At 43.2% G+C, this 25003-nt stretch overlaps 1 protein-coding gene across 1 annotated transcript in view; it reads left to right on the forward strand.

Moving 5' to 3' along the window:
* LOC141259356 (uncharacterized) overlaps window positions 1-25003 on the forward strand; it is a 751467-nt gene that overhangs the window by 244303 nt on the left and 482161 nt on the right. Inside the window, exons 14-16 of the mRNA XM_073675220.1 lie at window positions 4654-4787; window positions 8369-8484; window positions 13399-13620. Coding sequence (XP_073531321.1) covers window positions 4654-4787; window positions 8369-8484; window positions 13399-13620 — 472 coding nt within the window. The remainder of the gene's footprint in view (window positions 1-4653; window positions 4788-8368; window positions 8485-13398; window positions 13621-25003) is intronic.

The following is a 25003-nucleotide window of genomic DNA, read 5'->3' on the forward strand; positions in this document are numbered from 1 at the left end:
CTCAGTGAAGAGCATCAGGAGGCACCCCAAGGCATAGGGGCTGGGACTGGCAGTAGGATGCCTTGCGGTGGACAGCCGAGCTCGATCCTTATAAAAGCTTTTTAACTGCAGCAGCTTTAGCGGACGCTACTGGAGCTGGAATTACGTGGCTGCTGGCATGAGACTTGCCCTCCAATAGATCCTTGTAAATGTATTTAAAGTGTATTCATTCAAATTAGAGAGACAATTTAAATTAAAAAGCTTAGAGCTGCCTCCACCACAGGGGGGTTCGCTCGACCCACCAGCGGACAGGCACCAGTATTGGGAGAGGGGGGCTGGCCGTCAGGGTTCACCGCGGCTGTGGCACAAACCCGGCGACGCGGAGGTGGCACAGGCAGGAGCGGACTGAACGTATCGGCTTCTCACTTTTTGGATTTTAGAAGGGCATGACATGCCTATATCTGTGTCTCCCCCTCCTTTTACTCCTCCACCTCTTTTCTTTTCGCATGACTATATGTACTTGTCACTTTTCCATGTGTTAGTTGTGTCTTCTGAGCAGTTTGTCAGCTTTTGGACACCTTTGAAGGTGTTTTCTATGTGTTTCTATGTGTTTTTGTTTGCCTGCCATTGGTTTTAACGGTGTTCGAAGGTGTTCGACGAACAGTTCGACGAACAGTTCGGCGAACACACGGGTGTTCGACGAACCGAACTCGAACACTACGGGGGTGGCTCAACACTACATACAAGTCATTACCCTGGAAAGGATGTTCCTTAACATTTTTCCCAGGAAAATCCATTTTAGTTTTGTTTTTGTACGTTATATCGTGTCCTTAAAAGTGGCGTAATACCTCTGACAACATTGTTGACAGCTTTGACCTAGGAGTCAGAAATGCTTCCAGGGGTCTTCCCCATACTGTTCCCATGCCATTTGAGAACTTTTCCCATCGATTTGACCAATTTTTAGGCACTCTGCAGACTGCCAGGGGGAGTTGCCGGAAAAATGCTCAAGTTTCCCATAGACTTACATTGGACTCAATACACAGACCGAGCACTCGAGTATTCCAATTTGCTCAACTCAAACATTGAGTACCCGAGAATTTTAGTGCTCGCTCATCACTACTAAACATGTAACATGTGTCCATGCAAAACTCACATAGACATGTCTGTTTTTTTCCAGGAGCATGGATGAAAAGAATCAATACAAGTCTATGGGTCACTGAAAACCATGTACAGCAATTATTGCTTCCATGTACCATACATGTGTTATCCGTGTTTAACATTGCAAAGGATAGAAGTTTGGTAATTTGCTTATCCACAAGTAAAAAATACTGATGACACCCTGATGAGACATTGACTAAACACTGATGATACACAAATTCAAAATACTGATGACACCACTGCCATTTTTTGCATGTGACGTGCCCCCTGGGCCACGTGGGGAACCCGGAACCGGGCCTTTTTGTGGATGCTGGGGCTTGTAGTCTCCGTGGCGGCGACACGGTCCCGTGGCTCAGGGTGGTCAAACCAGTGGCAGTCTGTTTATGTGGTTTTTATGATTAAATGTCCGACTATGCCACCCGTGGATTGCGGTCAGAATGAACCGCCGCTGCAGGGCAGACCGCTGAGGCTGGTGTTGTGGATGCAGCAGAGAATAGTATAACCCCCCATGGGAGGAGTATAGCCTCAGGGCAGCGAATGCGGATGTTGGGGGTGATGGTTCGCGGGAGCGGCAGTAACGACAGAGTCCTGTAATGCAGTCCAGAGTATTTACTCACAGTTCTTTATCCACGTTACTCCAGCTGGTCATAACGTGCCGCTTCGCACTGTGCTTACCAGGTGAGGGACTCGGCCTACTCCCAGATAACTTTGGAGCGTTTCACAGGACCCCCTTTGTGTGTCCTTTCTCCGGCCTGTCATACCCCACCAGTGACCTCGCTTCTGTCCAGCTGCCTCGGGCCTTCTCCGGTAAATGTTGGTACCATTTCCCTGACCCTATGTGGTCCCTTCCTAGCGGGTGTAGCGAGGGGCTGCGCCACATAAAATGTCACAGCCTCCAGTTTCTAGCTGAGGGTGGTTCCGAGCCTCCAATAGTTTCGGGGACCGGTCTCCCCCTTTGGCCTGACCCCCCTACACAGGTAGATTCGGGCGTGCGGTGGTGACTCGCCGGTCCACACCCCTGGGGTCCCTTCATTCCTTGTTTCTGGAGCCTCCTTCACTCCTCTTGTCTCCTCCAGGCCCAGGCCTTAAGACTTGGCCTGCCTGCGGAGCAGAGCCCATGCAGAGCCTCTGCCCCAGCCTCCTCCTCTCTCTGACTGAACTCAACCGAACTGAACCCCTTTCCTAAGATGGCTCCCCTCCCTTTTCAGTGCACCCAGGAACTGCACTCTCCCTCCTATCCACTACAGGGTTCCCCCTTCCTCGGAGTTCCCTCCCTTTACTCCAGCCAGGGACAGTGACTGTCATGCTCTACTTGGAGCATATCGGTCGCCCTGCCCCCCGGAAATGTGGTGTAATGCATGCAGGTGTCAGGGTCCTGATCCACACTCTATCCTTACCTGGAAGTGAGATATCACACATCTGGGTGAGATGCAATACCTCTGTAGCGGCCGAACCCTTGGGGCGCTACACATGCGTGAAAAATGTGGACGTCTGAATGAGGCCGTAAATGGCTTTTTGTAGAAATGTGTTTATATCACTAGAATGACGATCCTAAATTATTGATTCTCTTTGCCATATCATCTTGATGGGGAGTTGACTTGCTATTTTTACATCCTGTAGGCACTATAGCTCAGCATACATATTAGATGACTGTCGATGCTTTAGCTGATTATTCAGCCGATAGCCATCTCATCTGGTTTTGCCTTACACAGAAGCAATTGTTTGATTAAGTGCTTCTGTATTTTCTATCAGAGAGTCATCACCATGTCTGGTGGTGGTTTATATCTGGCAGACAATATGATCGGCATTCCAAAATCCAATCAATTTTTACCTTGACAATGAATTGTCCTGGGCTCCCACATACATTAGACTGTCGTCTAAGTCCTACCTTCAATATCAGCAGGTCTGTGTACTGGGAACTAAAGTAGCATAACTTGATTTCCAATTGAGACCAATACATATAGCAACATTTCTCAAGGAGGGCCATGTATTAAATGCAAAGCAGGCAGAAGTGACAAAGAAAAACCTTAGAAAAGAATCTTAAGAAAAGCTAACAAACTGTGACTGTATGATCATTGTTATTCCAGAGGCCTACTTTATTTCACCACAACATAGTATCTTACAAAACATATACAGTATATATTGTGAGGTCCTCAAAAGCTTATAGATTCTTTACTGATAAATATTCATAATTGGCTAGAGCTCAGATTCAGTAGTCATATTAGCCTTTGCTTGGCATTACAGATTTAAAGGTGTTTTCTGATACTATGATATTGATAACCTTGGTCATCAATAACATATTTATGGTGGTTCTGACACGCAGCACCGTCACTGATAAGCTAATATCAGCTCTGGTGGCTAGATGTACAGTAAACAGTCTACAGAGCATAACAACATAGCTCAATGTTTAGTGGCTGCTGCTAGTTAATGCTGATCAGATCTATTAGTTTACATAGGAGCTGATATGCAGTACCCAGGCCTGGCTTCTTGACAGTGTGACAAAGTGGTGGTGTTCCTCACCAAACATTGTTTACATCGGGCCATTGCTGGGGCTGAAAACTGCTGATCATTAGTAGGCCAGGTGTCAGACCTGCACCCATCTGATATTGATGACCTATTCTTTAATGTGTTATCATATCCTAATGTTACACGCACGCCGCTAGGTTCAGATAGGGGCGAGACAGGTTACATGAATTCTTTGGAATCCTGGGGGAATCGTTACTCAGGGCGACCATAGACCATGTGCTGCAGCTTGACCCTCAGGCACAGACACATAGGTTGTTTCACTTGCTGACCAGACACACTTGAAAAGAGTCCTCAAAAATGGTAGAACAGTAGCATTTAATAAGAAGCCGCACAGCCAGTGCAAGTTAAGTCTTATGAGCAACAGGCTCCAGTGACAAACAGTACAGTTTCCTTAGCGGCACAGCAGTTCACAGTCTTCCCAGTAGTACAGGACAGCACAGTTCTAATGCAAAAGCACATTAATGAACACAGCATTCTTTACAGCACAGTGAGATGGAGGGGGGGAGGGTTTGCGGAGAGAGATGATCCCTGTGACACTATTTCTTCCAGTCCTTATCTTTCTGCCTGACAATACTCTGCACTGCTAGTTCAGGAATTCTACCTGACCTGTGCTTAGCTTCACTTCTGACTTGAATCCTTTTCACTTGCAGGGGGCTTCTGTGGGATACAAAACACACACACCACCTTTCTCTTCAGCTCCAGCCAGACTAAAAACAAGTTCCCCACAATCCCCCTGAAGCTCTGCTAAAACACTCCCCTTCTCCTGTGACTGTGTTAACCCCTCTAGTTGCTAGATGCTTTTGGAGCACAACACTTCCTGTCTCCTGTGCTTGTGTTACTTCTAATAGTTGCTGAATGCTTTTAAAGCAACAGCACTACTTCTGCATGTCACACTAACTTTTAACAGTGTACAGTTAGGTTATTGATATATCCATTGTACAAATCCAATGTTCGCAACTGATCATTCCAACTATACCATTTTTATTGCAGACAAATACCTACCAAGCTGTGTTAGTCACAGATGGCATCTTTTCTTTCTGCCTGATGAGATATGAAGATGGAGGAATGAATTGGAGTTATAACTCACTCCCCAATAATTACTTACCGAAAATGGGCTATTTCAGGTATATTGCTTGCACACTACAGCCATGTGATACTTAGCAGGGAAAGCTTTGCTTTCAATAGTCTGTATAACACCAATGTGCACTGCTTATATGTCTGATTCATTTTACCATTCCTTTAAGAAGGGATTATCTATGAACAATCGGTATGGAATCCATGAATGTATAACTACAATTTAAAATAATAATAATACAGATAACCCAGAGACAAAAACATAGTAATAGAGAGATTAAACTTCTCGAAGGAGTTACCATTTAAATCAACCTAATGTCACATATACATTATATGATAACAAAGTAATCCAAGAATTGGCTGACAAATTTTAATCAAGCTTGTTGAAATTAAGGTGTAATCCATCTCTGCTTATTTCTGCACCAAGCTGGTGACATCATGTCTACAAATAACTGGCCAGGTTTTATATCAATAGAAAATATCCACAAAGCTCAATCACTATGTATTTTAACAGCTACTGTATATCCCTGCTAGTAAATTTATTGGATTCAATTGTCATTAGATTTTAGTATTAAAGGAGTAGCCGTTTCATATATATTTTAACAAATATGTTGTCGACATGATTTTGTGGCACTTGCTAAAATACAAGAATTCCAGGTTCACCGCCTTCCTCAGAAAACTGTTTAGCTCTTCTGTCCTCAAAATGGCTGTTATCATTGGAACATGTGGCCAGTTCTGTCCATCAGCTTACTCCAACTGAAAATCGCTTCACATGAGAAACTGTTTATCATTGGAGAAGGAAAATGGACTAGTCTGGTCACATGAACCTACATCTCAGCAGCCATATTGTAGACAGGAGAGCTGCGCAGTTTGTGAGGAAGACTGCACTAACAAGAACAGAAGGAGAAGCCAGAATACTTAGACATTCATGGCTGAATGTGTTGATACCCTAGAAATTGTTCCAGAAAAGGAAGCATTTCTCCCTGAAATTATTGCAATTACACATTTTTTGTTATACACATGTTTATTTCATATGTGTGTATTGAAACAACCCCAAAAAAACAGAAATTAGAATTAATTGGAAATAATTGGACATAATTTCTCACACAACCCCAAAAATTGGCCAGACAAAATTGGTGAGCACCTTTAACTTAATATTTGGTTGCACACCCTTTGGAATAAATAACTGCAATCAATCACTTCCTAGCCATCAGCAAGCTTCTTACACCTCTCAACTAAAATTTTGGTCCACTCTTCTTTTGCCAACTGCTTCAGGTCTCTCATATTTGAAGGGTGCCTTCTCCCAACAGCAATTTTAAGATCTTTCTACAGGAGTTCAATGGGATTTAGATCTGTACTCATTGCTCGCCACTTAAGAACTCTCCAGTGTTTTTTCCATCCATTTCTGCTTGCTTCTTGAAGTATGTTTGGGGTAATTGTCCTGCTGGAAGACCCATGACCAAGGGCGCACACCCAGCTTTCTGACACTGGGCACTACATTGCGACTAGGGTTGAGCGAGTATGTTCTGTCCGAGTATGCTCGGGCCAAGCTCCAAGTATTTATAGCTGCTCGGAGATAAGGTTAAATCGCTCCCGTGTGCATGATTTGCAACTGTTTGACAGCTTTATTATATTTGAGGAAGAAATAGACATTCCTCCCATGTAATAAAACTATCAAACAGTTGCAAATCATGCACATGGGAGCGATTTAACCTTATCACCGAGCAGCTATAAATACTCGGAGCTCGGCCCGAGCATACTCGGCGAAAAGGTTAATAGAACATACTCGCTCAACACTAATTGCGACCCAAAATCGTTTGTTAATCTTCATATTTCATGATGCCTTGCACACAGTCATGGCACCCAGTGCCAGAGGCAGCAAAACAACCCCAAAACATCTTTGAACCTCCATTATATTTTCTATAGGTACTGTGTTCTTTTCTTTATAGGTCTCATTGCATTGGTTAACAGTAGAAGGATGTGCTTTACCAAAAAGCTTTATCTTGGTCTCATCTGTCCACAAGATTCTTTCCCAGAAGGATTTTGGCTTACTCGCATACATTTTAGCAAACTGCAGTATAGCTTTTTTGTTTCTCTGTCAGCAGTCGGGTCCTTCTGTGTCTCCTGCCACAGTGTTTAATTTCATTCAAATGTCAACGAATAGTTTGCGCTGACACTGATGCACCCTGAGTCTGCAGGACTGCTTGAAATTCTTCGTTACCTTCCACAATAGCTTCAACAGGTTCCACCCATCCATCAAGCTCACCCTCAACTTCTCAAAATTCCAAATACATTTTCTGGACATGACCATATCAAATACAACACCATACAGACATCAATTTACCATAAGCCCACAGGACGTCCAGCATATCTTAGATGGAACAGTTTTCATCCAAGACACACAAAAAAATCCATCATCTACAGTCAATCTCTGAGGTACATTCGAATCTGTTCAGACAGCAAGGACAGAAAACTGCAGCTACTATCCCTGAGGAATACATTCCTACAACAAGGATACCATCCACTGGTAATAGATGAACAGATCCACAGAGCTACAAGGATACCAAGAAGTAGCCTCCTGGATTACAGACAAAGGGAGTACAACAACGGGGTTCCTCTTCTGGTCACAAACAACCTCCACATGAACATCCTAAGGAAAATTGGTGCTGATCTCCAACCCATATTCCACAGAGACCACCGACTGAAAGAAATATTCCCAGAATTGCCACTTCTCTCCTACAAACAGCCCCCTAACTTAAGGAATCTCCTTGTCAGAAGTGTCCTCTCATCAACATCAGTGACGGGCACATTCCCATGTAAAAATGAAAAATGCAAAACTTGTACCCACATATTACCATCAAATACAGTCTGCATACCTAACACAAATCAGGACTACAAAATCATGGATGTCTTTTCATGTACATCCTCCAATGTGGTATACATGATACAATGTACAAGGTGCCTGGAAGGAGTTTATATTGGAGAAACTATGCAAAGGCTGCAAACGAGAAGGAATTTACCTAGACACACAATTAAGAATGAACTGGATACACCTGTGAGAAAACATTTCTCAGGCCGGGGACACTGTATGAAAGATCTAAAAGTTTTAATACTAAAAGGTCACTTCAAGGGCAACAGAGAAAGAAAAATTTGGGAATTCAAATTGATAAGGATGCTCAATTCACTGACAACAGGACTAAATATAACACCTGGCTTTATGACTCACTACATGGACACAATTCACACCTCCAGATAATTAAACATTCCCAAGGCCTCTCATTTTGCAACAAAAAGAACTAATTTGCTCTCCCTAACTTATCTGTAGGAGGCATCACAACTTACACCTCATGAACAAATGTCTTGTTGTAACATCTCTCAAATGCTGTGCCTTTTGTCTTATGAATTCATTTGTAATCTTGCCTGAAGAAGGAGCCTCTGTGCTCTGAAAGCTTGCATATATATATATTTTCTGGTTAGCCAATAAAGGTATCACCCCAAGAATACTTTTGTCATTTTTGGCATGCAAGTATTCCAATAGGCGAGAATCCCATGCTGTAAGTTAAAATGTTTATGTTGGTAGGTACTGTGCATCATCATGTCCATAACTATTGTTTTATTTGATTTTAACTAGTGGGGAGCCTTCATATTATCCTACTGGGAAATTCCCATCATATAATGACCCACACACTAACTCTTGGGATACTTGGAAAATATATAAGCCAGATCAGTACATAGGACAAAATACAAGTGAGTACTGTCTACTTCTTTAGCTAAAAAGTTATACATTATCTTTCGATGTAAAACTGTATATACAGTGGGGAAAATAGGTATTTGATACACTGCCCATTTTGCAAGTTTTCCCACCTACAAAGAATGGAGAGGTCTGTAATTTTTATCGTGGGTACACTTCAACTGTGAGAGACAGAATCTAAGAAAAAAATCCATAAAATCACATTGTATGATTTTTACATAATTGATTTTCATTTTATTGCATGAAATAAGTATTTGATACAATACAAAAACAGAACTTAATATTCGGTACAGAAACCTTTGTTTGCAATTACAGAGGTCAGATGTTTCCTGTAGTTCTTAACCAAGTTTGCACACACTGGAGCAGGGATTTTGGCCCACTCCTCCATACAGATCTCTAGATCTTTCAGGTTTCGGGGCTGTCACTGGGAAACATTGAGTTTCACCTCCCTCCAAAGATTTTCTATTGGGTTCAGGTCTGGAGACTGGCTAAGCCACTCCAGGATATTGAAGTGCTTCTTACGGAGCCACTCATTAGTTGCCCTGGCTGTGTGTTTCATGTCATTGTTATACTGGAAGACCCAGCCACAACCCTTCTTTAATGCGCTTAATTGAGGGAATGAGGTCATTGGCCAAAATCTCACGATACATGACCCCATCCATCCTCCCTTTAATACAATGCAGTAGTCCTGTCTGCCTCTGCAGCAAAGCACCCTCAAAGTAGGATGTTTCCCCCACCATGCTTCACAGTTGGAATGATGTTCTTTGGGTTGTAGTCATCCTTCTTCTTCCTCCAAACACAGCGAGTGGAGTTGATACCAAAAAGTTATATTTTGGTCTCATGTGACCACATGATCTTCTCCCATTGTTCCTCTGCATCATCCAGACTGTCATTGGCTAACTTCAAATGGGCCTGGACATGTGCTGACATGACTAGGGCGCCTTGCGTGCCCTGCAGGATTTTAATCCATGACGGTGTAGTGTGTTACTAACGGTAATGTTTGAGAATGTGGTCCCAGTTCTCTTCAGGTCATTGATCAGGTCCTGCCATGTAGTTCTGGGATGATTCTTGACCTTTCTCAGAATTATTATTACCCCATGAGGCCAGATCTTGCATGGAGCCCCAGACCGAGAAAGATTGACAGTCATCTTGTGTTTCTTCCATTTTCTAATAATTGCACCAACAGTTGTTGCCTTCTCAACAAGCTGCTTGCCAATTGTCCTGTAGACCATTTCAGCCTTGTGCAGGTCTACAATTTTGTCCCCAGTGTCCTCAGACAGCTCTTTGGTCTTGGCCATGATGGAGAGGTTAGAGTGTGATTGAGTGTGTGGACAGGTGTCTTTTATACAGATAATGAGTTCAAATAAGTGCAATTAATACAGGTAATGAGTGCAGAGTAGGAGGCCTTCTTAAAGATAAACTGACAGGTCTGTGAAAGCCAGAATTCTTGCTGGTTGGTAGGTGATAAAATACCTATTTCATGCAATAAAATGCAATTTAATTATTTAAAAATCATACAATGTGATTTTTTGTTTTTTATTTTTAAGATTTTGTCTTTCACAGTTGAAGTGTACCTATTACAAGAATTACAGACCTCTCCATTCTTTGTGAGTGGGAAAACTTTCAAAATTGGCAGTATATAAAATACTTATTTTACCCACTACAAGTGTGGTAACCTCATGTGGTGTACGGCAGAGGGTTGTGCTCCTGGCGGTCCATAATGTGCCTCACGGTGGCCAAGCTTATTTTCAAGAGAAGCCTCCTTCCTTCCCCAATTACGCACAAAGTTCCACAATATATAAAAGGAAAATGAATAACAGAGGGAGTAGTATGATTTGCACAGAAGCTGCCTCTTTAAGTAGAGGATGATGGTGGTGATAGTGGTTTGGGCAACTAATCCCAATCACGAAAAAGCAGTGTTAACTTGAAAAGAACAGTATGTATTTGGTGCTCAGGTTTACAATCTCAGTTGAAGATTGACCCATAAATGCAGACAGGCAGATCTCTGTGGGACACTTTTGTCATCAAATTAGTGTATTCCTTCCTTACGGCTGAGCTATGCCTCTGCTCTGAGACAGCTTTTCCTCCTATGTGCAATAGAAATCATCCTATTATGAAGGCTGTCAGCTCACCTTCTTTCATTGGTCTCTTATAGACCCATCAGTCAGGGGGAGAAAACTCCTCCTGCAATCTGCTTTCTTCTCTCATTCCTCTCACAAAATGGCTGACCCCCTCCAACCAACTCAATTCTTACTGTCTCACAGGAGTTAGCTTCTCCCACTCTCATGTGACTCCTGCAGCTGCAGTCACTGGCTGACTGCCCAGGGGAGTTTGTTCCAGAAGCTTCTACATACCAAGTACACTTCAAGGCCCTGCTTCTTGTCTACCCAAACTGTCCTCACCTCAACAGATCCTGTTGGCACTAGGAACTCCTTGTCTGTCAACCCAGCCTACCTGAGGCCCACCACCATTTCCTCTTGTTCTCCCCCTGGCCTCTTCCTCATAGGAGAGAATGACACCTTAGGCCCAGGACCGTCCAGGGATCTACTGTATGCAAGACCCCGTGCACCCTCTGGCTGTTCGGCAGCTTGGTACTATTAGGGTATGTGCACACGATGCAGAATTGCTCAGGATTTTTTCCTGAGCGTTTCTGCATCTCTCTGGCAAGAAAAAACGCATGCGGATTGTACATGCGGTTTCCTGCCAGGGACATGCGGAAATGAAGCGGTCTTCGCTTTCATTTCCGCATGCGGGTTGACAAGTGCTTCCCAAGCGATTTTAGCATCACTTGGAAAGTGCTTGTCAACTTTACACTATATAAATCCATGCAACCGGCATGGATTTATATAGTGTGTGAATGTCAAAAAATAAAAAATAAATATATACTTTACCCTCTGATGGCCCCCGGTGTCCTGCTTCGCTCGGTCCCGGCTGCCGGCAGTGAAGACTTTAGGACCTTCCGACGTCAGCGTCACGTGACCCGTCACATGACTCTGACGTCAGCGAAGGTCCTTCTTCATTCAACCCCGAAGTGCCGCGAACCAAGCAGGAGCGCTGCGCGGGCCGTCAGAAGGTGAGAATATATATATTTTTTATTTTATTCTTTTTTTTTTAATGGTACCTGGGTCTGGATGAGAGTCCTCTCATCCACACCCGGGTACCATCCGCACATTAGACAGCATGAAAAGCGCATCAACATATACAGTGATACGGATTCCATGCGGTCTAATGCAAGTCAATGGCGGCAAAAGAGCAGCGTTTCCGCAAAATTAATTGACATGCTGCGGATTTTTAACCGCAGCGTTTACGCTGCGGAAAAATCCGCATCATGGGCACAGCACATGCGGATTTCAATTGGGGAACATTGCTTCCCTTCTACCATGCGTTTTTCATGCGTTTCCGCGGCGTTTATGCAACTGCAAAAACGCCGCGGAAACGCATTAAATACGCATCGTGTGAACTCAGCCTTAGGGCCCATTGCAGCTTGTCCTTGATCTTGAACGTCTCACTAACACTGTCTGAGGCTAGAACTCCCTCAACTAGAAAGTGCTTTTACTTTTTGGTTTGTTATAACCCCTTCCAGTATGTGGGCTATTCTCAAGCATTTAACTATATCTTACCCTAACTACTGCTAACTGTATCACTATGGCCTTCCACTGGTTCCCCTATTGGACAGCCCTTCCCCATTTCCTGTGGACGGCCTTGAGGATAAACCTCCAGGAAACCGAGACACAAACCCGCAAAAGGATAAAATGCAGATTTATATATAAAACATGTAACAATAAAACATTTCTATAAAATCCAACTCACTTTTGACATGGCGTCTTCTTGAGCACTGCTCACCCTCTTACACAATGGCTACTGGTAGAGGAGCTTGTGACCATAAAAGGCAATCAACCTCCTCCAACAGAAAGTCAGCTTTCCTTGTGAGGTGTTTTACTATTGGAGGAGGCTGATGGGCAGGTCTGGTCACATGCTTCTCCACCAGCAGCCATTGTATGGATAGACATACTAGTCAGTTTGTGAGGAAATCTGAACTAAAAAGTAGCTGACCTTCTTACCTCAGAATTAATGATGAGCGAGTGTGCTCGGGTGCTTACCGAGTATCTTCGGCATGCTCATATATTATGTTCTAGTCCCTGCATCTGCATGATTTACAGCTGTTAGACAGCCTAAACACATGCAGGAATTGCCTGTATGTTAGGGAATCCTCACATGCATTGAATAAGCTCCGTAAGCTCCCGCGCATGCTTGGTGAAAGGGTTAAACAAGCACGCTCGCTTATCACTACTCAGATGAGTAGTGTCAGTGTCCATGAGTTCATTCTGACACTTGTTTCTCTTTTATCTGTCTTTTTTTCAGCTCCTCTCAGCTGATTTATGACCAAAGACTCCATTAAAGATTAATGTGTAGGGAAACAAAGAGCCTGTAAAAACAAAATGATGCAAAATTTGTAATGAAACTCTGTTGCAAATATGATTTTTAGCCCAAAACATATGTAATAAAGTAAAAGTTGCCCAGCCCCTTTAATGCACATTTTTATATATAGGATCCATTTAACACGAATCTGGAAAAAAGCACCTATACAATTTTATTAGCCCAAACTGTACCTTGTGTGCTACTGGATAGGATATTTTTCATGCAGATCCTATGAGAATCCATAAGAATTAAAATCTTGATATGGTTTTTTATATATCATGTATTAAAGGTGAATTCTTTCCTAGAAACTTTACTTTTAGGGGTAATTATGGTGCCTAACAGAGGTACCGTATAAGAACATACAGGGTCCATACAGAGGACCAGAGCAGTTAGTTACTTTGTAAAAATAAGGCTGCATCAGATTTCTTGATGTTTTCATTTATTTCTGTATCTAAACATATATTTTAACTCCCTTTACTTTCTAATGGCAGAGAAAAAAGGATATTGGGCTTATCGTCTGGAATATAACACAGCACAAACATTGAACTACAAGCAGAAATGCTTGAGTTGGTATTATAATGATATGAAATCATATCCATACTGGATGTATAACACAAACCCATGCCCTTGTTCGTATTCTCAAGCCATATTTGATCCTTCTTACACACCGGCAAGTCGTCTACATCATTATGGCTTTCAACAGAAAAATACAGGTCAGTTCTGTTATTACAAAGTACATTCTTATTATCTTATATAAGTGTGTAGAGAAGAACGTCTTCATTTAATGAAAACCTCAGCTTTTTGAAGTTATGAAATGGACACATCTTTTTAAGCATCGTACATAGAAATCATGGGGCCTGTGAAGACCCGGGGCCTTACGTGGGCTTAATACTACTCAGACAACACTGGGTGAGGGTAAAACAGTGTGGCAATGCTTTATTGAACCACCAAACAGACAATATGGTTTGATTAAATGCTCAATCTACAAAGCTTATACTCCTCTGCTTTGTGAGTCAATAAGCCACAGGGCCCACACGATGGTTAATCAACATATTTAGTAAACATTCATTGTTCAAAGAATCGATGTCCCTGTCCTCCAGAGATAACAGTCAATAAACTGTAGGAGCTGATATAAGATGCAAGCAACTGCCATTTATCAATTAACAAATATCAACTCAACCTACAAGAGAGGTCAGCATTCAGACTTATGACAAAAGCCAATGGTTCTTGTCCCACCTGAAGAAAGAAACACATAAATTCAAAGGTCAGCATAAAAATAAAGGTGTGTGGTTCCTGGCCTTCTGCATTTACTCATCTGGATAATTAAGATTAAAAGTTGTGTCGTCACAGGATCCTATAGCAGATGTACTAATTGGGCCCTACCCCACAACAACCAAATAAAAATAATAATATTGGACATGTCACAGAAAAACATACCTCACAACTTTGCAGCCCTTAAAAAGTAATTTTGCTCCTATTGAAGCTTCTTAGTGTTATGACACTAACATACACCTTCATGGACCCCTAACATATGATGCCAACAAAAGTGCCCACTCCAAACATATTATGATGCGCCCAAAGAGAATTCCTCCACAGTACTCTCCATATGCACAGTATGAGGAACCTACAGTACCCCCTGCAAAGTATGACACCCCACAGTGACCCAAACACAGTATGACAACTTCCACAATACCCCAAACACAGTATGATGGCCCTGACAAAGTCCGCCCACACAGTATGAGACCCCCCCACAGCCCTCCACACAATCCTCCTTCACAGTCCTCCCACACAGTATGAGGCCCCCCCACAGCCCTCCACACAATTTGACAGCCCCCATACAGTATAATGACCTTCCTTACAGTACAATTGTTCCTACAATACTCAACACAATTTGATAGCCCACACACATCCGTAACAAAGTATGATGGATCCCATACAACCCTCCACACTATATAATGGTGCACACAGTATAATGACCCCCACTGTGTAAGGCTCACGTGGTGAAGTAGATCCGTAAGACCCTGGTCCTGGAGGGAGGTACATAGACTCTGGGCATTAGTATAGCTTCCCATATGACAAGTGGAATCGAGTCTTGGACTATCTGGAATCTCAGGAGTTTATTTTTTCATTCTTTATTTATTGGAACTACATAGTAACAGCAACAGAATCAATTCTATAGTAACAATGCAATCAAAAATAAAATGAGGTACAAAAAGCAAGATTTAGATAAATACATAATTCAACCATAAAATTAGTAAACTTTAGTGTTCAAGTCAATATATACAAGAAATGTCCATTAGAATACCAAAAGTTGGATAATAGGGGGATTAAATTAAGTAAGAGTCAAAGGGTATAGAGTATAGCAAATTAGGCATAAGTGTAGGATTTTATGGTGGTGAAGAGCAACAAACCAGGGGCGTTTTAAGTGTGGCCATGGGTAAGATCAATTTTTGGCTCCAAGGAGACCAGGAATGATGAATGCATGTGTTTCCCAGTTTGATAATTCTTCAAGTCCATAGATCAGATGTATCTTGTCTAACCATTCTGAATGAGTTGAGAGGGTATATTTCTTCTAGTGAATTGGGATTAGATGTTTTGCTGCTCCTATCATTAAAGCCAAAAGGTTGCATTTTTTTGTTTTAAAGTGCTTAGAAGGGCAGGACAGTAGTATTTCGGCTGGTTTCTAGTTATTAAACCCAGAGTACGTAGTGTCTTATTAACTTCTGTCCAAAATATTTGTAAACTTGAGCAGTTCCAAAATATATGAGACAAATTACCAATACTGGTACCGCATCTCCAAGATAAGTTGGTGTCTGAGAGGCCCAAGAGATACAGAAATTCAGGGGTCCTATACCAGTGAGATAATATTTTGTAGGAATTTTCTTGTAGGAGCATGTATCTAGAGAAGCCATGGAAGTTAAAAAGAATATTTTTGACTTCAGAGTCATTTAGAGTGATGCCTAGTTCCTTTTCCCAGGAGATGAGATAAGTCAGTTTATACAGTGGGTACGGAAAGTATTCAGACCCCTTTAAATTTTTCATTCTTTGTTTCATTGCAGCCATTTGGTAAATTCTATAAAGTTCATTTGTTCTCATTAAAGTACACTCTGCACCCCATCTTGACTGAAAAAAAAACTGAAATGTAGAAATTTTTGCAAATTTATTAAAAAAAAAAAAACTGAAATATCACATGGTCATAAGTATTCAGACCCTTTGCTCAGACATTCATATGTACGTAAGTCACATGCTGTCCATTTTCTTGTGATCCTCCTTGGGATGGTTCTACACCTTCATTGGAGTCCAGCTGTGTTTAATTAAACTGATAGGACTTGATTTGGAAAGGCACACACCTGTCTGTATGAGACCTCACAGCTCATAGTGCATGTCAGACCAAATGAGAATTATGAGCTCAAAGGAACTGCCCAAGGAGCTCAGATAAAGAATTGTGACAAGACACAGATCTGGCCAAGGTTACAAAAGAATTTCTGCATTACTCAAGGTTACTAAGAGCACAGTTGCCTCCTTAATCCTTAAATGGAAGAAGTTTGGGACCACCAGAAGCCTTCCTAGACCAGGCTGTCCAGCCAAACTGAACAATCGTGGGAGAAGAGCCTTGGTGAGAGAGGTAAAGAAGAACTCCAAGATCACTGTGGCTTAGCTCCAGAGATGCAGTAGGGAGATAGGAGAAAGTTCCACAAAGTCAACTATGACTGCAGCCCTCCACCAGTGGCCCGACAGAAGCCTCTCCTCAGTGCAAGACATATGAAAGCAAAAATATATATATAATTGGGGTCAAGAAAATATGGTATAGTGCAGATTGGGGCTAATGCTGGAGGAGTATTTGAAGGCTATAGGGTAATAACTAGAGTTATCTTAATTATTAGGGTCATGATAGTAATGTCATCTAATTTGTTGTCTATGCTTGGTGGATTATTAATCCATATATAATAATTAGATTGTTTACCAACAAGAAGAAGTTCAAGGTCCTCTTTGTTAGTTTGTTTTTGGGAATGGACCAGTTTGAGTCACCTAACAATGTGAATTGCTTTGTAGTATGAATGAATGTCTGGTAATCCTAGATATCCAGTGATTTAAGGTAATTATGAAGTTTGTATGGTAATCTTGCTTTTTTATATTTCCAAATATATTGGGAATTGAGTTGCTTAATGGTTGTAAAAAACGTTTTAGGAAGACTAACTGGAAGCATCTTTGTTGTGAATAATACTTTTAAGAGTATGTATGATTTTATTACAGTTATCCTACCCATTCAAGATATGTATGGTAAATTATATGATTTTAGGAGGGTCTTAATGGTGCTGGAAAGCATTAGGAAATTCATTTGGTACAGTTCTTTTGGGTCACTGCTATTTAGAACACCCAGATATTTGATATGTTTTGAGGGCCATCTACAGTTGTAACGAGAAGTTTATATACACTATATAAAAAGACACACATGCTTGTTTTTCTCAATATCTGACATGAAATCAGAATAAACCTTTCTCGTTTTAGGTCAATTAGGATTACCATAATTTTTTCTATTTACTAAATGCCAGAATACGGAGAGAGAGAGAGAGAGAATGTTTTAAGGCATTTTTATTATTTACTGTAAAGTCAAAAGTTTACATACATTTCAATAGTATTTGATACCATTGCCCTTAAACTGAATGACTTGGGTCAAATGTTTGGGATATCCTTCCACAAGCTTCTCACAATAGTTGGTTGGAATTTGGGCCCATTCATCCTGACAAAACTGGTGTAACTGATCCATGTCTGTAGGTCGCCTTGCTCGAACCTGCCTTTTCAGCTTTGCCCATAAATTTTCAATAGGATTGAGATCAGGTCTTTGTGATGGCCACTCCAAATATTGACTTTGTTATCCTTAAGCCACTTTGTTACCATTTTGGCAGAATGCTTCGGGTCGTTATTCATTTGGAAGACCCATTTCCGCCCAAACTTTAACTTCCTGGCTGATGTCTTGAGATGTTGCTTCAGTATTGCCACATAATCTTCCCGGAACACCACTATTGAGCACAGATTAGTGTCAAAACGTTATTGGTTGGATAGCAGATAATGCTTCCAGTCACTTAGCCACCACCAACACCACCCTGTCTTCCACACTGTCAAGTCTCAGTAGCCATGAGTCTGGACTTCATATTCCTCACCCTGATCCTCCTTCCTCCCACCATGCTGAGTTCCCGGAGACAACTGATCCCACACTTGGACACTCAGAAGAGCTGTTCACTTTTACATTTATAGATTCAGGCCTCTCGCCTGGTCCACTTGAAGCAGGGCAAGAGGAGATCACATGTAGTGATGCCCAAATATTTGAACAGCCATGGTCACACGAAGGCGACAGTGGGAAACTGTCACAAGAGGTGGATGATGATGAGACATAATTGCCAGAAAGTCAGGAGGAGGATCAGGGTGCGGAAGTGGAAGATGAGGTGGTGTATGATGAAGGCACTGACCCAACCTGGCAAGGTGACATGCAGAGCGAGGACAGCAGCACATGGGGGGGGGGGGGTGTAGCACCACAACAAGCAAGAACAAGCAGTGTGGTGGCCGCAAACAGAAGGTGGGCAACCATTCCCCGTAACATCAACACAACGGAAGTTGCCAGTACAACTGTTAGGTCTTCCCGAGTCTGGTTGTTTTTAAAAGACTCTGCCGATAATCCCAAAATCGCCATTTGCACCATGTGCCAGGCCAGCATCAGCAGGGGTAGCAAAACTAGCCGCTTGATCACCACCAGCATGATCAGGCACATGGCAGCAAAGCACTCGACTAAGTGGGCCAAACCCCAGGGTCCAGCAGCAGTGTCTGCGGGTGACACCACTGCTTGTTCCACTGTTGTGCATGCACGCCAATCCCCTGTCCATGGTGCATGCCAAAATGACTCCCACATTGCACCTGTCATTGAACACTCTCAACTAGCACCATTATCAATCACGCCCACGTTTTTGTCCCAGCGCAGCGTTCAGTTGTCCCTACCCCAGTCCTTGGAACGCAAGTGCAAATATGCAGCTATCTCTCCACAGGCCACACTACTAAATTAACATATTTCGCGAATGCTTGTGCTCGAAATGTTGCCTTTTAAGCTCGTTGATATGGAAGCTTTCTGCAGCCTGATGGCGGCGGCCGTCCCTCGGTACTCGGTCCCCAGCAGCCACTATTTCTCCCGGAGAGCCATCCCTGCATTACACAAGCAAGTGTCTCACAACATTAGCCGTACCCTCAACAATGCAGTTACTGGAAAAGTCCACCTAACCACCGACACGTGGACAAGTGCTTGTGGTCAGGGACGGTACATCTTGCTGCTGTTACACTGGGTTAACATAGTGGAAGCCGGGACCCAGTCGGACCTTGGGACAGAACACATCCTAATGACGCCGAGGATTGCGGGCCCTGGGTCAGTCAGGGTTGCCCCCACATTCTACAGCTCCTGCACCTCCTCTTCCTCTTCTGTATCCATCTGCAAGATGACCTCATCAGTTGCAAGCTGGAAGCACTGTAGCACTGACTCGGCCAAGCGGCAACAGGTTGTGCTAAAACTAATATGCTTAGGTGTTAAAACCACACTACGCTGAAGAGTTGTGGACAGCTCTGAAAGAGCAGGTAGATCTGTGACTGACACAGCTGAACCTACAGCCAAGCATGGTCGTGTGTGACAATGACTGTCACTGGTATGCATGGCACCAATCATCCTCAATCCTGGTATGCATGGCTTCCTCATCCTCAATCCTGGTATGCATGGCTCCCTCATCCCCAATCCTGGTATGCATGCCCACCTCATCCTCAATCTTGGTATGCTTGGCACCCCAATCCTGGTATTCATGGCTCCCCTCATCTCAATTCTGGTATACATGGCTCCCCTCATCTCAATCCTGGTATGCATGGCACCCTTCATATCAATCCTGGATCCTGGTATGCATGACACCCCTCATCCTCAATCCTGGTGACATATGAAGCACAGATAAGAGTCAAGCTTGACGAACTGGGGAGAGTGGGCAGCCATTCACTTTGATAGATAGGTCAGTTGGGGGGTAGTGAATGAGATGATGGAAAGATGATGCATTCTGTTTTATCCATGTTAATTTTTACTTCTAGTAGAGAAGAAAGATGAAATACAGGACACACATTATGGAATTCTGGTTAGTAAGGAGGTGATATCAGGTCTAGAGAGGTAGATCTGTGTGTCATCAGCATAGAGGTGATACTGAAAGCTGTGAGACCATGAGCTGTCCCAGGCCAAGGTGTAGATGGAGAAGAGCATGGTTCCTACAACTGAACTTTAGGGAAAACTGACATATAGGGGGTGAGATGAGGAGGTGGTGCGTGAGTGGGAGCCACTGAATGTCCTGTCAGGTATTAAAAGATCCAAGACAGGGCCAAGTCTGTGATGCCGAGAGATGAGTCTGTAGTAAGAGGGTATGGTATACTGTTTCGAAGGCAGATGACAGGTCTAGGAGGAGGAAAGCAGAGTAGTATAGCTTTGATTAGGTAGTTAGCAGGTCGTTGGTGACTTTAGTAAGGGCAGTTTCAGTGGAATGGCGAGGTCGGAAGCCTGATTGTAAGCCGTAAAAGAGGGAGCAGGAGGAGAGGTGGGAGGACAGTTCAAAATAGACGTGTTTACCAGTAGTTTGGAGGCATAGGGGAAAAGTGAGATGGAGCAATAGATAAACATATGATGGGTCAAGGGAGGGCTTTTGGAGGATGGGTGTGATCGAGATATGTTTGAATCATGATAGGAAGATTGCAGTTGTTAGTGACAGGTAGAAGAGGAGGGTTAGGCTTGGGATGAAGACTGTGGTATGGTTTGGAATGAGGTGGGATGGTATTAGGTTCACAGGTGGTGAGATGTGATTTGGAGAGTAAAAATGATCTTCCCTGATGGCAGAGATGCTGGTTTTGGAGGAGGAGAGTTGAGTCATTATGAGAAGGGGCTGTTTGGACTTTAAGCTAAAGCTTTGCCCTATGTTGTCAATCTTCTGCTTGAAGAATGAGGCTAAGTCTTTAGCTGAGATGAGAGTAGAGGGACCGGGAGCTAGTGGACAGAGGAGGGACTTGAAAGTACGGAATAGCTGTTTAGGGTTGTGAGACACGTATGATATGAGATATGAGAAGTAGGCTTGTTTTGCTGCAGTGAGCAATTGTGCAGCATTTTGAAAACTTCTGTTGCTGGACTCCACTCCCTTTCCTTGGCAGTCGCACAGTGGTACTCCTTGTAGATGAGGGGCAGTTAGAACATGTGCTCCAGTAGATGACAAGAGATGCATTAAGTGGCCTCTGTTCCTCTTTCTCCACCTTAACATCACACACAGTACAGTCCTCAGAGGTGCCACCCCAATTATAATTGTTTTCACCCACATCACAACTCTAACTGGCCAACTGACTATGGGGAAGCACAGATGGGGGAGTCTGCAGAGCTGTTCACACATTCTATTCCGGGGCATCAGAGGTCTGATCCAAAGCTTCACAGACTCAAGATGGGGAAAGCATGTGTAGCGATGCCCAAATTTTTTTTCAGTTGATCCGGGCCAGGACGAAGTAGGGTCAGAGAGGAATCCAAACCCTCATCACCAGACGTTAACCCCTGGGGGTGGGCATGGATGGTTTGGAGAAAGAAATAAATACACACCAGAACATGGAGAACTAAACTAATAGAAAACAGGGGTTGGAGAACTAAACTAAAAAGACAACATGGGTTGAAAACTAACCTACTACACTGCTAGGGTTGGAGAACTAAACCACTACACACCAGGGGATGGAGAAATAAACCACTAGACACCATGGTGTCACTAGACAGCAAGTGTTGGAATCCCCAAGGCTTGCGGGACAAACCTATGTATCTAACACTTCCTCCAGTGCTTCAGCATCCTCTATCTCCTCTAGGGCCTCCACCTGCACCCTCAACCTCTGCCTTATTGAGACACACATTCCAACAGTGCAGAGAGAATCCCCCCACCTCCGCACTGCGCAGCCAGGTCTCACCGTAATCAGGCAGTGTTAAAATTAATATGCCTTGGAGATCGCAGTCATGCAGCTGAAGAGTTGTGGACAGCTCTCCAGGCCGAGTTTGAGCAATGGCTATCTCCACTGAACCTGGAGCAAGGGAAGGCCATGTGCAATAATGGTGCAAAGCCAGTGGCAGTCCTACACCCGGGCAACCTCCGACACGTGCCTTGCATGGCTCGCATCCTCAACCTGATGGTACAGCAATTTCTCAGCTACTATCCCGGCCTGTATGCGCTGCTGCAGAAACCACAATCTCTGCATGCTCACTTAAAACTATAAAAATGAACAGGATCTTTAGTGTAAAAGCCAGACTACTAGACAACGAGCAAACTCCTTCATGATGATAGAGGCCACCATCTCCTTAGCTTGCTGGTACTTTTCTGTGGGAATTAGCTTGACATTCTTTGGTATTAGCACCAAGTACCAGAAGCAAAGCCATCCACAATTTCTGTACCTCAGGAATTTTATTTGGTAGACTGGCTGAGCAAACATTAGTTTCTCACAAAGGAGCTGAAGACACTGAGTGGCAGTAGGTGCAAGTTTCTCCAGCATGACCTGTTTGTTATTATTAGATATCAGAGTGAGAACATAACTGGGCTTTGCCAAGGTGCCATATTGCATCTTAAGTCTTATAGACCCTACAGTTGCGGTCTTACATTCTACAGGATTAGCTCGGGTGGTGTTGAGGTGAGGTGGCAGCGAGGCAATGGCAGGCTGTCGGCTGTCTTGAAGAGATGGATTTTCAGGTTGTGTCTGAAGGATCCGAATGTGGTGGCTAATCGGACGTGTTGAGGCACAGAATTCCAGAGGATGGGGAATATTTGGTACAAGTATTGGAGGTGATTGGGTGAGGAACAAATAAGTGTGGAAAGAGGAAGGTCTTGGGAGGACTGGAGATTACGGAAGGGAATATTGGGAGATTATTTCATATATGTACGGAGAAGAAAAGTTATGGATGGCTTTGTACGTCAGTGTTAGCAGTTTGAACTAGATACGCTGGCCAATTGGGAGCCAGTGAAGTGATCTTATGAATGGCAATCTTATGGATTGCTGGAGCCAATCCACAGTAAAAAAAAAAATCAGCCATAGTGTCCGGGAACCTTCCCACACACTTTTCTTAGCCAGGGATGCTTCTTGGCAGGGTTGGACGGGCCCACCAGAGAACCGGAGAATCCTCCAGTGAGCCCTGGCTTCTCCTTCAGGAGAGTTCATAGCGAAAAACCTTGCAGCTGCTATGGGGCTCTTTAGTGGGGGAGAAATGTGGTCCCTCAGAATCAAATCCTCTGGTGGGTCCAATGTTCTTCAGTCTGACTTCTTCTTGGTGAAAGTTATATTTCACCACAGCCATATTGTTTAGCTTAGTGAAAGGACTGGCATAGAGGGAAACCATATCTACTCCGGCTGTCATTTGTCCCAGAAAGTCCTCTAATGCAGCTTGTTGCATAAGCAATGGCAGCCGGTCCAACATTAGCTCACACTTCTTGGTGGTGCTTAGTCACAGACAAAGATCTTTCTTTACCCCTTGAATTTAATCACTACAGAGTTGGACAATGGCCTGATTTGCAATGCTTTTTGAGAAATAACGAGCATAAGCAAAGCCATGGTTTAGGCCACTAAAGGTCATTAAGAAAAACTCATACAGCTTTCCCACAGACTGAAAGATGGGTATTAAGACTTCCAAGACAGCCAAGACTTCTCTGTCCTCCCCAAGAGGATGACTGTTCATGTTCTCCTCCTCATCCTCCTCCTCCTCATTGTCACCCAATCCGCATTGAGATGAGATGAGGCTGGGCTGCATAGTTCCTTGCTCCGCCTGCAATGCCTCCTCTTTAACTGTGAGCACCAAGTGTTTCAGTAGACAGAGAAGCGGAATGGTGATGCTAATTATGGTGTCATCGACGCTCACCATCTTGGTGGAGTCCTCAAAATTTTGGAGGACGACACAGATGTCAGACCTCCATGCCCACTCATCAATTCTTATGTGCGGAGGCTAACCTGAATGCCGATGGGCGTGTTGAAGCTGGTACTCAACAACTGCCTTCTGCTGCTCACAAATCCTTCCCAACATCTGCAAAGTTAATTCCCAACATGTGGTGACATCGCACAACAGTCAGTGAGCTAGAAGCTGCATATGCTACTGAAGCACTGCCAGGGTGGTGGAAGCTATAGCTGACTTTCTGAAATGGGCTCACACGTGTTGTACTTTCACAAGCAGCTCTGGCATTTCTGTTTAGGTTTTGAGAAACCACTGAACCACTAAGTTGAGCACTTTTAGTGCTCTCTCATTACTAATGTGTACCCCTGTATGGAGAACAATATCAGCACCGAAAAATTAGAAGATGAAATATAGCCTGCTTTATATACCACGGTACTAAGAAAACCAATTTATATTATATATTGTGTACCCCTGTGACAAAAATATCTGCACCAAAGAATTAATTTCACTAGAGTAGAACTAGTATAATGGTGACTGACAACTCTCCCACTACAGTCAAACCCAATAGATGGAGACCCAATCAGGAGTGTTCACATTTTAATAAATTAGGGCCTAAAAGCACAAATGTGGCATCAATTTCACCAGAATAGAAGTAGTATAATGGGGACCAACACTGCTTCCACTACAGACAACCCAATAGATGGAGACCCAATCAAGATTCCCCACTTTTCCAAAAATTAGTGGCAGACACTAGCAAAGTGGCATCAATTTCACTACAGTAGAAATTGTAGGATTAGGAATGACATGTATTCCCCTAAAACCTGCCCAGTAGATGGAGACTCAATCAGAAGTGTTTACATTTCCTTAAATTAGGGCCTAGCACCACCAAAGTGGCATCAATTTCACCAGAGTAGAAGTAGTTTAATGGAGACAGAAATCTCTTCTACTATAGCCAAACCCAATAGATGGAGACATAATCAGGATTCTCCACATTTCCAAAAATTAGTGGCAGACACTAGCAAAGTGGCATCAATTTCACTACAGTAGAAAATGTAGAATTAGGAATGACACATCTTCCCTTAATGCCAACCCAGTAGATGGAGACTCAATCAGAAGTGTTTACATTTCACTAAATTAGGGCCTAA

The sequence above is a fragment of the Phyllobates terribilis genome, unplaced genomic scaffold (assembly GCF_046119375.1).
Source record: "Phyllobates terribilis strain yellow unplaced genomic scaffold, ASM4611937v1 Scaffold_3__8_contigs__length_932513732, whole genome shotgun sequence".
NCBI lineage: Eukaryota > Metazoa > Chordata > Amphibia > Anura > Dendrobatidae > Phyllobates > Phyllobates terribilis.